This window comes from Arachis duranensis, chromosome 2 (genome assembly GCF_000817695.3).
Source record: "Arachis duranensis cultivar V14167 chromosome 2, aradu.V14167.gnm2.J7QH, whole genome shotgun sequence".
Classification (NCBI taxonomy): Eukaryota; Viridiplantae; Streptophyta; class Magnoliopsida; order Fabales; family Fabaceae; genus Arachis; species Arachis duranensis.
The window spans coordinates 1,175,587-1,189,729 of record NC_029773.3 but is presented as its reverse complement, the minus strand read 5'-3'; the positions used below and the strand labels follow the sequence as shown (position 1 = coordinate 1,189,729).

The 14,143-nt window shown below is 27.4% G+C and overlaps 1 protein-coding gene across 1 annotated transcript; it reads right to left on the bottom strand.

Moving 5' to 3' along the window:
- Nucleotides 1-8,700: 8,700 nt before the first annotated feature.
- LOC127744794 (2-alkenal reductase (NADP(+)-dependent)-like) lies at nucleotides 8,701-10,474 on the bottom strand. The gene is made up of 2 exons (XM_052257198.1): nucleotides 10,212-10,474; nucleotides 8,701-9,085 (listed from the first exon to the last, which is right to left on the bottom strand). Exons 1-2 carry the CDS (start codon nucleotides 10,472-10,474, stop codon nucleotides 8,701-8,703), a joined length of 648 nt encoding a protein of 215 aa, XP_052113158.1.
- Nucleotides 10,475-14,143: the final 3,669 nt, after the last annotated feature.

The following is a 14,143-nucleotide window of genomic DNA, read 5'->3' as shown; positions in this document are numbered from 1 at the left end:
AATAAATAAAAATTTGCCATATAAATTATATTTATCTACATTAATATTTATTTTTTATTTATTTTTTAAAAAATATTATATTACTGTATATACAAAAATGTCCTCATTAATAATTTTAAAAAAACAAATATAATTTTTTAAATATTTTTGTTAAATGACTAATAATCTTTTTTATTTCTATCATACAAATACCTTTTTTCAATAACAACTAAAATAAAATTTAAATCATCAAATTATTTTAAAAAAGAAAAAAATCAATTAACCTTAAAAATAATTCCAATTTTAAACAAATCTATTATGTATGTTTGTTTTTGTTCTTTATCCTAATTCATTGTTCTTGTTTAACCTAACCCACCCAGAAAAATCAATTCTCTCAGTCCTCTTCTCCCTCTCATATGCTGATGTGACGCTCATACGTTGATTCTGAGAATTTATTTGCTTAGGTATCGTTACTAGAAACTTTTAGATTTATATTTATAAATTATAAATTATAAATTATTATTTGCTTAGATTGTTATTTTTACATTTTAAATTATTTATTTGGATTGTTTTAATTAGGTTGTTATTTTTTAAATTTTAAATTATTTTATTTGTTTGGGTTATTTTACTTAGGTTGTTATTTTTTAAATTTCAAATTTGATTGACTTTAATTTAAATTTAAATTAAAGTCAATCAAATTTAAAAAATGTTAGTTATGAGTCAACTATAAAAATATAAGTTATGAGAGATGTAAAGCACTACAATTTAAAGTATATCAATCCCTTTCTTTACATATATTCAAAATCTATCTACTTATTCCAATGGCTGGTATTCACAAAATTGCAGACATCAATCCTACCATCGATAATTTGTGTGTATGTATACGAGTGATACGGTTATAGATACTACTAAATTACGAAAATTCTCCATTGCCATACTCAATTGAGATGGTTTGGCTCAATGAAGACGTGAGTTTTCTACTAATATTTTTTTATTTTATTTTAAATTTATATTATTTATATTTTAAATTTATTTGTTTATTCACATCTAATCGTTCTTTGATTTTTGTTCATCAATTCTATTTTAATTTATTTTGCATGTTTTGTAGTCTTTTACAAGGAGGCAAAATAAGTTCTAGGAAAGAGTTGTGTAGAGATACTTGATCCACTTCTATTGGTAAGTTCTAACCAATATTTATTTTTAAAAACATTAGTGAAGATATTTTTAATGGTAATTTTTATATTATTTATTATTAATATATTATGTAATATCCTGCAGAAAGGAGATCTATCGGATACACCTACACTTTTTCTCAACCTAATTGATAAGACTTTTCTCTTCATCGTTGAAGTTCAAATATCTGATAATCTACATTTTTCACCTTCTTATAAAGTTAAAAGATGATTGATAATGTGGACCTCATAAATAAATTCAAAGATGTTCACCCTATTCAAATTGTGAGTATAATTATAAGTGTACTTTTTATTAAAAATCAGTTTATTTTTTGCTTCCTTGGTCATTAGTAGTATCTAATTTATAAATAATAATTAATAATTAATTATAATTTTAGGATGTTGACTACACTAGTGGTTTGCTTCCAATTTCAAAGGCATTCTCAATTATTGAAGGGGAGAAAGTAGAAGATGCTAATGTATTTGTTCAAAAAATAATTTTTTTGTTTGTTTGTTCTTTCAAAATTAGATCTTAATTTTATTCGAAAAATATTAGTGAGATAAAATCAAAGGTTAGAAAGAAGTCTTTAATTTAACGTGGTAAAAGTACAGAATTTGTTGCTTGAATTCTCCAATGAAGTTACGGCCAATGGTGAATCTGAAGTGTTGGAAAATGCTATTACACCAACTAAGCGACTATCCTCGGAGTTGGAAGATTCGAAGGTGAAAGGAGATACCTCAACTTGCAAGAAGATTAAGATTGAAAATGAAACTTGAGAATTTGAATGTACATGTTTTGAAATCCCTTTTAGAGTCTATCTAATAGAATAATGCCAAGCATATGTTTGTTTTGGTGGAAACATTGTCTTTTCTTGAGTTGTTATTTTTCTTTTAATTCTTTTCGATTTTTATATTTGGAATTTAGAATTTTTTAAAATATAAATTGAAGTTATTTGGTTATTACTTGTGGTTTTATTTTTAATTTGATTTACACCGTTGAAATTTTGATAATTTCTAATTTAATATTTAATATTATCAAGTTATAAATTTCTTTTTTGAATTATTGTTGATACAATTAAGTTAGTTATTAATTTTTAATGTGTGCTTATTTTAAAAAAAATCTAATTATAATTTTTAATTAAAGTATTATGTTTAGAATTTTAAATTTAAATTTAAATATACTTTTTTTTTAATTTTTAAGTAAGTAATTGGGTTTGAGAATACTTTTTTAAAAATTTATATAATTTATAAGCTACTATGCTAATTACAAAGGATTATAATAAAGTAAATAGAATTACCAATCTTATTAAGATGTGAGGTTATTTATACTGTTTAAAAAAATATTTATCTTTATAGCAATATAAATAGGAAGTTCTTAGGCTGACGTGTTGCTCATACATTGAGTTTGGAAATTTACTTGCTAAGTGCCGTCACTGAAAATTTTTAAAATTTTATTTATAAATTATAATTTATTATTGTTTACGTTGTTACTTTTTAAATTTTTAAATACGCTTTCTTAGGTTGTTGGGTATTTAGTTTTTAATATTGTTGAACTAATAATTTGCTTAGGTATCATCACTAAAAATTTTTTAAAATGTTATTTATAAATTATAATTTATTATTTGCTTAAGTTGTTACTTTTTAAATTTGAAACAATCTTTCCTCCATATCGAATACAAATGGAGAGATTTTTTGCTGAGGTGGCACTCATATGTTGAGTTTCGAGATTATTTGCTTAAATATCTTTATTAGAAATTTTTTTAATTTTATTTATAAATTAATAGATTATTTGGTTAGATTGTTAGATAATAATAAGGATTTAGTTTTTGAGTTTATTAACAAGATAGTTAGATATTTAAATCTTAATATTATTGAACTAATTTAAAAGAAATAATATATAAATTATTCGGTTAGGTTGTTAGATATTAATAAGGATTTAGTTTTCGAGTTTATTAGCAAGGTAGTTAAATATTTAAATCTTAATATTATTGAACTAATTTAAACAAAGTTATTTATAAATTATTTTAAAATTAGGATGCTTGTTTAATAATAAAATTAACAATTTAAAAGTAATAACAAAACAATAAGAAGCAAGTAGTAATAAGAAACAAGTTCGAAAACAAAATACTAAGAGCTTAAATTTGAAAATGGAAACAACAAGTTCTTTTAAAACAAAACAATAAAAACTTGAATTTAAAAGAGATCGTTACTTTTAAAATTTAAGTTATTTACTTAAGTTGTTTTGTTTAGGTTGTTATTTTTTTTTAATTTTAAGTTATTTTGCTTAGGTGGTTATTTTTTAAATTTTAAGTTATTTGTTTAGTTTATTATTTTTTAAATTTTAAGTTATTTATGGATTACTCTTTTAAATTATAAATTATTATTATTTGTTTAAGTTGTTACTTTTTAATTTTAAATTATTTGTACATAAATTAAAATTTTAAAACAATTTTAAAAATACATGCTTCAGTTAAGAGCACTCTTGTGTCTCAATTCATGAATTTGTTAAGAGAAATCGATGACGGATAATCAATTATTATTTTTTAAATATCAATATTTACGCATAATAGATGAGTAAAACGAAATCTAGGAATTTTAATATTAACTTCAATGTAAGTTTATTTATTTGAATTTGTTTCAAGATTTCATTCTATATATTCGAATTTATTTGTTTTAGTATTTTGTATTTAAATTGTTATTTTAACTTTATTTTGTTACAAAAATTTTTATAATATTTTTTTGTACTTGAAAGATTTTAAAAATATTAAAAAAAATATGTATATAGTTTGGTATAATTTTTGTTGTTGTTATTTTAAAATATAAAATATATATGTATATAACTGGCTTTTGAAGAAACTACGACAAATACAATAGTTAGAGATGAAGAACCAACCTGAATTCGAAGAGTAGCTAACCCCTTTGCTAGTGTCGAAACTCTACTGTAGTCTGTTACCGAAATATTAGTAGGAATCAAATCATTGAAATATTTTCCAACCTTGTTTAACATCCTTTCCGGCAATAAACTAATCACCACTCCCCCATCGACCAAGACCTTGTTAACACATATGCCACTCATTACGGCGCTAATATGTAATGGTCGAAAGTGTGACCTTTGATTTTCTATAGGCCTTTTGAAACAACCTACTTATTCATCCTCACAAATGAAAGCAAAAGCCTCCTCATCTTCTAAATCATAATCCTCACTCGAATATCCCTCATATTCATCCAAATACTCTGTAGGAATAATGGAGATTTTGCTAACCATCTCTTCATCACCTTTATCGAAATATTCCTCATCAAGATTAACATCTTTTTTATTAGGTTTAATAGGATTATGATACGTGATTAGGAGGACACTTTCGTCATCTTAGAGCTAAGAAACGGAATGATAATCTTGTCATATTCAAGGATCTGAATTCTAGAAGAATTGTGTCATGCCAGTTTTGGGCATCAAGAAGACCAAGAGTTCGTCTCAAAAACAGTGGTGCTGAAAGGGCAACAATTTATAAGGCCCATTGGGCTACGGCAATACAATAAGAAGCCCAATAAAGCTTTTCAAAATTCAATGGGAGACATAATTTTTATTAATTTTTGAATTTTTAGTAATTTATTTTTAATTTGTTTTGCTGTCAGAGTTTGTTGGAAGATTTGAATTACTTCTGATTTGCTTAGTAGTATTGTTAGGGATTTTAAATTTATATCAAATCTGATCTAATCTAATAAGATCAAATCTGATTTAAATTAGTTATCATATCTTTAAGATTTTAAAATTTAAATCAAATCTGATTTAAATTAGTTATCTTATCTTATCTTTTAGCTAGTTTGTTAGGGGTCTATTTAAACACCTTTGGTGAGACAGTTTGGAATAATTTTTTATGAATAAATTTTCAGTTACTTTTAAGCATGTTTTCATTGTGTGAGGAGTGATGTGAGTGATTTACTTCGCTTGTTGCACGGAGAAAATTGAGTGATTCAATTTTCATCCCTTTGATCTAGGTTGTCAAGGACAGGTTCTTTGAAGGTCTAGTAGAGAAAACCTTTCAAGTGACCTAGGTTGCTAAGAACAGGTTTTTTAGAGGTCTAATAGGAAAAAATCCCTTTATCTATCCTCTTGTTTTATTTTTCCTTATCAGATTAGCTTTGATAGCTTTATCTTTACTACCTTTTGCTGAAAAAGAAATTCCCTTTAGATAAATCTCCCCATTCGATGGAAAAATCACTCTAGTATGGACAGAAGGTGTTACCCCCTTATCTATAGAAGTTGATGCCTTATCAGATGTGACTCAACGAAAGTATCTTCCACCTAAATTTTCTCTTACTCTTTCCTCGAGGATATGGTTAACGACCTCAATTGAATCCTCGATAGCCCCTTTAAGCCTGGCGTTGTTGATACTCTTGCACTTCTCAATCACAAACTCATGACAATTCTTAATCCGTTGAGCCTTAAGTGCTTGAGAACGATTCATTGAAAGAGAATAATTCTCTTAAGGATTTTGAAAACTTTGCCCTTCCTGATGTCGAGAAGGATACCTCTAATGGACTTGCTCTTCTTTATGAGCTAATTCTTTTTTCATCCTTTCCTTCTCGAAAATAACTGCAACGTCAACATCAAATATAACATTGCATCGAAGGTACAAGGAAACATCTTGATCCTTTAATTTCTAATGCATCAGAAATTTCAACAGTCCCTCACCTATTCCAGGGTAGACTTGCCAAACATTCCCTTCAAAATCCCCCAAAACTAAATCAAACTTGAAAGATGTAAACCATCCATGTTTATCCCTATGAAATAGGGTTTAGAAAAATTTGCTTCAGCATAAAAAGATCAGTATTGACCTTCATCTCTTTTTTTTCCATCATCACACTTCAATCGTCCTTCCATAATCGCTTCTTGAATCAAGTCAATGAAACGAACACAATTATTAGTCGAATGGCTAGTTGCTTGATGAAACTTAAAATAAGGTCTTTCTTTCAAATCTTTAATCGAAAGCAATATTTTGTCCTCTAACAAAATCAATTGTTTATCTTTAAACAATACATCAAATATTTGTTCCGATTTTGAGATATCAAAATTATACTTTCTACCACTCTTATACCTCACATCATTGAACTTATCAATATTTGCAACTTTCTTAAGTGAAGAACAAACATAAGGTGATCCCTTCTTTAATTCATCCAATTTGACTTCAGAAAATTCAAAATCAGATTCTTTACTCAAATATCCCATTTCGATATAAGAAACTTTTTCTTTTCAAGTAAAAGGCTTATTATTAAATTTTTTCTCACTTTTAAAAAAATTTTTTTATGAAAAATTTCTATCTGTCTAACTCTTTCAGCCAAGTGAGCTAAATCAAGTATATGTATATTAAATAACTTTCGACGTATGTAAAAACCTAGACCCATAGTTTCTATCTTCACTACCTCACTTTTGGGAAGAGAAACATAGCGTCGACTCCGAGCATTTTTAAATCGAATAATAAAGTCATCTATTAATTCACTGTCATTGCGCTTCAAAGCAACCAAAATAGTGATTGTCACATTTAACTCTCTCCTATAAAATTGAGCATGAAAATCATTTTTTAACTGTGCCCAAGTAACAATAATCGAGTTAGGTCTTAAGTTCGAAAATTAAGTAAGAGCATTCTTTGTTAACAAAGAAAGAAAAATTTTATTTTTAAATTCTCATCATTTGCCAAAATTTCTAACTCTACCATATATCAAGCAATATGTTCAATAGTGGACTCCCCAACTTCTCCTACAAATTTTATTATTATTTTAAGATTTTTCACAGTCCTTGAAACTTCTACCATTTGCACCGTAGTAGGGAATGCGAAAATAAAATATGGTCGATTCATAAAACCCATATAATACCAACTCTATTAAGAACATCCTCGACAATCCTAGTTACTTGATAACGTTTTCCTCGCTGATTAACACAAATTATATCCAATACATCAACATTTTGATCATGTCGAACTACATAAGAAACATTCCCATTTAAATTCATATTGTCATTCATATCTCTAGGATTATTCCCTAAATCCTTGGGATTCACTCCTAAACTTTGATGATCACCCTTATCATAATCAACAATCCGATCAATTCGTTCAACTTGTCTAGTCAAACGCTCAAATTTTGTCTCATGATTAATCATCATGGGATTCAAAATAATAGTCATCTATCGAGTTAATAGATTGACTAAATCATGATGACTCTCATCAACATGCTGTCAAAATATAGCCATCAATTCAAAATTATTCGATGTTGATCCTACCTGATAATCTCGAACAAACACAGGATTATGTAATTGATTGTTAACTGCTCCTAGTGCACTACCATTCTACCAAATCTAATTGGAGGTACGTAACCACTTTTAGGTGGAGTATAATCTGGAGGAAAGCCAAAAGAAGGTCAACTTGTAGTTATTGGCGGTTGCGTCTACGTTTGAAAAATTCATGAACGTGGATTATATCCCGTATTTCTCACAGAAGGATTATTAACTATAATATTATCTCCAAAACTATTGCCTGAATTTTGAATGCTTCCTTCTGCGTTTGTTAATTCTATAGATGTTTGTGCACCTATTATGGAAATATTATTATTTGCAGATGACATAACATTATTATTTGAAACATCATTAGTCATATTTATGACTCTGCCACTTCGAAGTTGCATAAATTAAATCATTACTCAAAAACTAATGAATTTTTTGACACACTTGATAAAACAGTACCACTGGACGTGCCAATTTGTTATACAGATTTTTAATAAATCTTGATTGATTCGATATCTAATTATCTGATAACGAAACTTACTCCTCGTTTGAATAAGTGCTAGTTTTTAAACGTGCACCAAATGTGTCATTTTTAGACAAATAAATAAAGAAAAATTTGGAATGTAAAGTAAGATTAAATTGCTTGAAATTGAAAGTACAGAGAGCGAAGTAAATGACTTCAAATTTTAAAAAAGCGATAAAACACCTCCAACGTACTTAAAGGATTTTGATATGCAAAATTTTAAAGAAAAGGAAAAGACTTTGCAACAGAAAAGTAAATTGCAAAAAGGAAAAAGTATAAGGAATTTTAAATGAAAAGTAAAAGCATGAAAGGAATCCTATAAAAACAAAATTCTTGATAGACTCAACAAGTCGATAGGAATATGAGTGTGCGAGAATATTTTCTGAAAATCAATTTCAATCTATGTTTCTTATGAATCTTGTATATTTATAGATTTTTTCAACTAATCAAATTTCATCACGTGTTTTATATACAAAACCTGAAAAGTAATTATTCCCGCCAGATACATGTGTTGTGTAAACGTTTTCAGCTGTCTTGACCATAGATTCTAATTATGTTTCAACTGCTCTATTTCACTTCGACAAACCTCATCGAATTAAATACCTTTCTCCTATTGATAACCTCATTTTGACAAAAGTCATCACGCTCGACAAGACTTATTGTGTACAATCCTCGATACAAATTACAACATCTTCAATTTATAATTTATTTTATTCAAATAAACAAAAAAAAAGGAAAAAAGAAAAAAATCACTACTCATCATCGTTTATAAGTGAAAGCACTTGCTTTCCAATGTTGTGGCCATTGAAAACTCTAACTAAGGCAGCAGCCCCATTCTCAAGGCCCCCAACTATGTCTTCCACACATGATATTTCACCATTTCTGATTTGAGGCAGCAAGAACTCCAAGAATTTGGGATAGAGTGGATAATAGTCAACCACATTGAACCCTTGCATGCGAATCCTTTTATAAATAAGACATGCTGTGTTTTTAATTCCTTCATGTTCCTCCTTTGTGTATTGAGATATCATTCCACACACTGCAATTCTACCATGCACTCTCATGTTCATAAGAACTGCATCTAGCATTTTGCCCCCAACAAGCTCAAAATATATGTCAATACCTTGAGGAAAGTACCTAGTAAACAAATAATTTAAAAAAAATTATGCTACATATAAGTTATTTAATTTATTAATTAGGAACTGTCACAAAAAAAAAATTATTTTTTAGGAACCAACTTTAGAGCTTTACCGTGGAAGAAGGTTAAAAATTGAAAATTAAAAAATATTATTAAACAATAAAAAATCTTATTTTAATTTTAATAATAATTTTTAGTTTTTTTTAAGTGTTGTTAAAATGATATAAATATCATAACCAGTAACCACTAAAACCATAAATGCCACAATATCCACCTTAATAAAATGCAGCAAAACAATAAAATGTAAAGGTAAGGAATTAGGTATTATTGGATTAATGCTTTTAATTTCATTGTGTCTAAAATCTACTATATGATGACTTAATGTAATAGTGTTCAATCAAATATCTATTCATTGTAACATTATACGTAAGTCTTTTTGAATTAAACTTTCTAAATTATTTTAACTCGGGGATTCCTTCTTAATTGTTTCTCCATACTAACAATCAAGTAAATCTTTGATTGCCACTGAGGCTTTAGCCAGTGGTATCAAACTCAAGCCGCAATTGGATTTCCACCTACCCCAATCCCAGTACCCAGTTTCCGATTCCCGTTATCACAGATGTCCGAGTTTGCAGTTGCGAGTTGGGATCTTCGAAATAAAGGGATGGAAGAAAATGAATTGACAAGTGAAATCCATTTTACTCTTCAAGTCATTCCCTTCCTTTCCTTTCTCCTTAAGAACATTAATAACTCACAAACATACCCTCAAAGTTCAAGTCAAACCCTTGAAACTTGAAAGGCTTTCCCTTTCTTCACTTCTCCTCAAAGTAATTGGTACTCTCTTCAAGATAATAACATTGTTCAAGGTGTGTTTGTGCATTGAAATTTTGGAAAGATAAAAAAAGAGCTTGAAATTTTAAATAAACACTTTACTCTTCAAGCATTTCCCTCCCTTCCTTTCCGCACAAAACTTCAACTCACAAAGATACCCTAAGGGCAAAAAAATTACCTTTGTGGAAAAAAAAAAAACTTAAAACCCTTATTTTCAACCTAATCTCAATGAAAAGAAGTTAGTTCATGCCTCAAACAAAAACACAAGGGCAAAAGAGGGAAAAGAAATAATACCAATGCTCAATAACGATTGTCTTTCTAGAAGGTTCTACAACAGTCCCTTTATCAGTAACAGGAGCACCACCATTAACTTCGGCTACTACTTCCTCCTTCTTCTGCTTCTTCCCCTTCGGCTTCTTCGTCTCCTTCTTCTTCTCCGGCACCTCTACAACAGGTGCGGTTTTCAATCCAGCGGCGGCGAGTTTCGCCGACGACCGAGTTACCCTCCCCGTCGCCTCCACTGGTGGTTGCTCAGCCTTACGCTTGCTAGGTGCCATTGCTCAGAAGATGAAAAGATTTTTATTTATTTATTTATTTTCTCTTCACTTCTTCTTTGACAAGAAAAAGGAGAAAGGGAAGACCGAACCCCTTACCGAGTCTCTCACTATATGTATAATGAATGAACGCATTCGTTCATTGTTTTAATTAACGTTGAAAAATGTTTCCCCCGCAAAACAAAAGATAAAATGTGGGTTTTGACTGTCTCTATTTACATAACACACAATTCAAAAAAATTTGAATTTTGACTGAGCTACCGAAATAATAAATTATTCTTATAAATCAAGATCATTCATATAAAATAAAATAAAATAACAATTTGGTTTCTCAAAATTTTAACTTTGACTAATTAGGATTAAGTTGGTAAAATTTTTACTTTTTAAAAGTAGTTGTAAAAGTTAATTTTTAAAAGATAGTTTTTTAAAAGTTGTAGCATTTATGTTTGATAAATCAAATCAAAAATAACTTTTAATAAACATAAGCAACATTAATTGTGTTTGGTAAAATAGTTTTTAAAATTTAAAAATACTATAATAGACATAAATGTAAGTATTAAATTTGAAAATTAGTTAACATATAAGGTTATATTACACTTTTAAATTTTGAAAAGCACAGGCCAACTTTGAAAAGCTCTATCTCATGTGCTTTCAAAAATATCCCAATCTTTTAAAAGCCGCAAGTATAAGCACATGGTCTTTTTGATTTATCAAACACAATCTTTTAAAAGCCGCAAGTACAAACACATGGTCTTTTTTATTTACCAAACACAAAATAAAGAGCTTGAGCTTTTAAAAAGCACAAGCACCTCTTCAAAAAACTTTACCAAACCAAGTCTTAGGCTTAGTTTGGTAAAGCTTTTACTTTTCAAAAGTAGCTTATAAAAGCTAACTTTTAAAAGATGACTTTTTAAAAGTTGTAACATTTATGTTTGGTAAATCAAATTAAAAATTGCTTTTAATAATCACAAGCAACAACAATTGCATTTGGTAAAATAGTTTTTAAAATTTAAAAATACTATAATAGACATAAATGCAAGCATTAAATTTGAAAATTAGTTAACATATGAGGTTATATTAGACTTTTAAATTTTTAAAAGCACAAGCCAACTTTAAAAAGCTCTATCTTAGGTGCTTTCAAAAGTACTCCGATCTTTTAAAAGCTGCAAACACAAGCACATGATCTTTTTTATTTACCAAACACAAAATGAGGAGCTTGAGCTTTTAAAAAGCACAAGCACTTCTTCGAAAAGTTTTACCAAACCAAGCCTTAGGCTTAGTTTGGTAAAGCTTTTGCTTTTTAAAAGTAGCTTATGAAAGCTGTCTTTTAAAAGACAGCTTTTTAAAAGCTGCAGCACTTACGTTTGGTAAAATCAAATTAAAAATGGCTTTTAATAAGTACAAGCACCATAATTGTGTTTGGTAAAACAGCTTTTAAAAGTTGAAAAAATTATAATAAACATGTTTATAACAAAAAAATAATTTTTTTTTCAAATTCTTTAAAATTTTATATAATATTTTAAAATAAAATAATGTTAAAATAAAAAATTCATAATAAACATAAATATAATAAATAAATTCTTCTATTTTTTAACTTTAAAATTTTATATAAGTATCATAAAAATTTATTTTATCCTAAACATCATTACTAAAAATATTAAATTACCTAAATTACTATAATCTAATTTTTTCCACCAATCAAACTTAATGCTATATTATTTCGAACCATCTCCATAGTTCCAAGAAACTCATCTCCAACTTTTTCAACTCCATTTTCAGCTTCACCTTCATAGCCATATCCATCTTCTTCTTCAAGCTCAACGTCCTTCATTGTGCAATTTCTTTTCCATCATTTTTCTCTTCAGATGTGATCAAATTCATTGTTGTATCGATCAAACTTATCATATGATAACAAAAATTATTCCATAAGTTCATACAAAAATTGAAAGATTGAAAATAAAGTAAATCATAAAATTTTAAGTCAGGTATACCTAAATACTTGTTATGTGGTACACAATAATAAATTTTATAAAGTATTATTATCAATTAATAAGACTAATAAACATACAATATTATTCTATTCTAGTAGGCTAATAATAACACAGGAACCAGATATATTATAAAAACAAAAGAATCATAGAATAATTAATTAACATTACTTGAAAAAAAAAATCACAAGAAACAATAAACTGATAATATGATTCATGAATCAAATTTTGGAGTTCTAATTGAATCAATTAACACTTTATTTTGATACTAACTCAAATTTTAGAGACTAATAATTAACATATTTACTTGATTTATCATTAGTCAATAATAAAATTTGTATGTAATCCAATGTTAGTACTGGGTACGTCCATTACCCACCTATGTATATTGGCTCACCTTTACAGATCATAAAAAATGGGACACATATCTCAAATAAACTACTCTTATGATTATATATCTATATTTACATATGTATATACATGTTGTTATTATAATTTGCACTAATGTTCATGCAAAAAAATTTTATGATTGGTTTTCATCAACCTCTTCCTGTTTCAAAGAACAGAAAAAAACAAACAAACATAATAGATCTACTGAAAAAATATAAAATTAACGCAAAAAAAATAATATAAATAGATAGAAGTTCATACCTAATATGTGATAGAGATGTATTTGTGTTGAAATTTGTGAAGATTAAGTTGAAAAATAAAAAATATATGAAGATTGTGTTAGATTTTATAAAGGTTAGGAAGAGAAGTTAGAAATATATGAAGATTTTAGTGGCAATATAATAGCGGGAAATATGTGCGGGAAAATGAAAAAAATTTGGTAAGCATAAGCCAACTTTGAAAAGCTCCCTCCTAGGTGCTTTCAAAGCACCCCTAACTTTTAAAAGCCGCAAGCACAAGCACTTGAGCTTTTTAATTTACCAAACGCAAAATGACATGCTTGTGCTTTTTAAAAGCACAAACACCTCCTGAAAAAGCTTTACCAAACCCAGCCTTAGTACTGGAAGTGAGTCAAGCCAACTTATGAGCCAGTTTGAACTCGATAAACTGAATTCGTAAGCTTGTGAGTCAAATTTAAATTTAGAATTTAACTTATAAATTAAACGAGTCTAGTTTAAACTTTGATAAACTCAATTTATTAACTCTGAACAGTATAGATTAAATACATAATTTAATATATATATATAATTTTACATATATATTAATATTGTTAAATATTTAAAATTTTATAATTATTTTTTATATATAATTTTGATATAGAATATAAATAAAAAATTTATAATTAATAAATAGATAATATATAATATATTATTTTTTAATATTTTTTAATATATATAAATTATAATTTATTGATATAAAATTATAGATAATGTTTCTATTATTTGAACCAATTCGTAAATTTTTGTTAATTTAAGTTTACAAAATAGATTCAATTATTAACGAGTTAAGAACCAAATTTAACTCAATTCCGATCCTACTTACGGTGATCAAACAAAGACGTCACTGCTTACGTTTGACGAGCTGTGGACGAACGGAATTAATGAATGGATCATAGCTTAGCTATGGAATAATGCACCACATTTGTTCGAGATTCGTCCGATATGTGAAATTTTTAATATCTAATTATGTCTTTAAAAATAAAAATATATATGAATACATCTAAATATAATTATGT

Bases quoted from the DNA above. Each gene is read 5' to 3' on its own strand.
- LOC127744794 (XM_052257198.1), bottom strand. From the start codon at position 10,474: ATGGCACCTAGCAAGCGTAAGGCTGAGCAACCACCAGTGGAGGCGACG. The intron at 9,086-10,211 runs GTATTATTTCTT...TTTGTTTACTAG, and splicing joins ACAATCGTTATTGAGCATTG to GTACTTTCCTCAAGGTATTG.